This window comes from Cryptosporidium hominis (assembly GCF_000006425.1).
Source record: "Cryptosporidium hominis TU502 chromosome 6 CHRO016182, whole genome shotgun sequence".
Lineage (NCBI taxonomy): Eukaryota > Apicomplexa > Conoidasida > Eucoccidiorida > Cryptosporidiidae > Cryptosporidium > Cryptosporidium hominis.
In genome coordinates this window covers 1-2,549 of record NW_666779.1, presented here as the reverse complement: position 1 = coordinate 2,549, position 2,549 = coordinate 1, and the positions used below count along the sequence as shown (strand labels likewise).

General features: G+C 22.3%; 1 protein-coding gene across 1 annotated transcript; it reads right to left on the bottom strand.

The window, feature by feature from the left end:
• Positions 1-1,836: 1,836 nt before the first annotated feature.
• On the bottom strand, positions 1,837-2,409 carry Chro.60599 (hypothetical protein). Its single annotated transcript, XM_660105.1, has 1 exon — positions 1,837-2,409. One exon carries the CDS (start codon positions 2,407-2,409, stop codon positions 1,837-1,839), a length of 573 nt encoding a protein of 190 aa, XP_665197.1.
• Between the last annotated feature and the right edge of the window lie 140 nt (positions 2,410-2,549).

Here is a 2,549-nt window from a genome sequence, read left to right as displayed (position 1 = left end):
TTATTATTATTATTATTATCATTCATAATTAATAATGATGATAAATATGATTTCAAATATACCAATTGTTTAATATACTTATTAGATTCCCATATTTCAGCTGTTAATGAATGAACCTTAATCAATGGTACATTTTCAAGACTTTTTAATTTTTCTTTAGATTTAATTGATACTGGAACTGGTGTTAAATTTCCATATTTTGCAAGAAGACCTGGTAAAATTGAACATGTATTTGATCCATAACAATAATCACAATAATAATAACCAGTAAAACAACAGAAATTCAATTTGGATTCTTGATCAAATTCTAATATATTTTCACAATGTTTTGTAAAACATTTATAATCTTGTAATTCTAATATTAACCTTTCTTCTTGTTTATTTAATGGAATATGATAATAAGATAAATACCTTTCTTTAAATTCATTATTATCATTTTTTATCAATTTTAATTCATAATTAATCTTGAAATTAGATAAATCTGATTCATTATTAATATTTATATAATGATTAATATCTTCATAATTATAAATATTATTTAACTCAATATTATTTTTTTCATCTTTTTCTTGTAATTTATTATTATCATTATTATTGTCATTATTATTATTTTCATTATCATAATTTGCAAAATTTTCTTCTTCATTTTCTAAATAAAGTTTTTCAGATATAGGAGAATAATCAAACATTGGACACCACATATCCCCCAATAAATCTTCAATATCTTGAATATTTCTTTCATTATATACAACAATATGATCATTATTATCACTTAATATATCTGGATCCAATTCATTATTTGAATTTAATATACTTGATTTTGAAATAAAAGCTCTATCATCAAATATATTATAATCTTTAAAATTGATCTTTTGTTCAAATTCTTGCTTTAATAAAATACTTAAAGTAGATTTAGAATCAATTTCTATATCATTAATATTTGTAAGATTTTTAAGAATTTTTTGATCATAACGATTATATTGTTTTTTTTTATATTTAATATTCTTAAAATCCTCATTAATAATCGATATCTTCTGTTGTTTGAATCATTCCAAAATTATTTCCATCTTAACGAAAATTTTGCCAAAATAAACTCATCCAATTATTAAAAATNATGAAATTTCTTNATTCTTAGACAATTTTCAAAACTGTTGATTATTAAAATAAACTCTTTCAAGAATTCACTATATCTCAAAATACTAGCATGATGATAATACATTGTTATTCTTTGATTCCATTTTGATGAAGGATTTTTAATAGATTCAAGAAATCCAGTAAATACTTTATTCATTAATAAAAATGATAAAAAACACATATCATCAACTTTTCCTAATTCATTAAGTTCTGGGAATATTCTTACAAAATGATACAAAGAACCATAATCATATTTGTAATTATCTTCTGATTTATTTAAATAATTTATTCCAATTAAAATACCATGTAAAATACATATTCTTACAATTTCAATTAAATCTCTTAAATGAGAATATTTCTCAAGTGTACCTCCATTTTCCAAGACTTTTATTATATTTTCTTTAAGTGTATGAAGATAATGTATACTTAATTTAGCAATTTCCCATGTTTTTTCATCAATAAAACCATGAAATTCTGCCAAATAAATATCATCCATGAAGTTATAAATTCTTTTAAAATAAATTTGGAAATATATTAGTTTCTTTAATGATGTAAGAACAAGGATTTTACTTGCTTTTAAAATTCACACCTGTTATTTTTTTATTCCAAAAATGATAATTTGAATTTGTGAGTATTAACATGAAAGTGGTTATCTTGGCGCAATATCACAAAATCTATATATTTGCATTATATAATATAAAATTATGAAAAAGTAACTGATCCAAACTCTGCTGAATCTAGACTACTTAAAGTACTGGAAGCTGGTAATTTGAGAAATTCAAATACTGGAACAAGCCAATATGGTATACCATGAGGAGTATTAATAGCTTTAATATGTAATTTTTCTTCATTATTTTCTTCATTTCCAATCAAATTCATCATTGGAAGCCATGACTTAGCAGGAACAAAACCATGACAAACTGACTCTGTAATTCTATTATTTCCAATAATAACTTGTCTAGGAGTCTTAATAATTGCTAATAAGTGATCTTCTTGATTTTTCAATTCAAATACACATTGACCCATAATTACATCAATTTTCATACTTTCAACACAATTTGGAATATTAATAACTGTATTCAACTGTATATCAATTCCTCTAGGAGGAAGTATTAATCTAATCTTTTGTATTTGAATAGATTCTACCTTAAAAATGGAATTAATACTTGATTCTAATTGATCATTTTGTAGAGTTTTATTCTTCTTACATTCAGGAATTCTCACATCTGCTGTAAGTATAATGTTATTAAGCTTTAAAATTCCAATAGATGACATTAATCCAATATCTATTGTACTCTTAATTACTAAATCACTAATTTTTTCAGTGATTAATTTAGGTAAATAAAGTAGAGAATAAAGAGTATTAGCAAATTGATTACTTTCATCATAAAGTTTTAAGGTAGAATCTTGAAAAT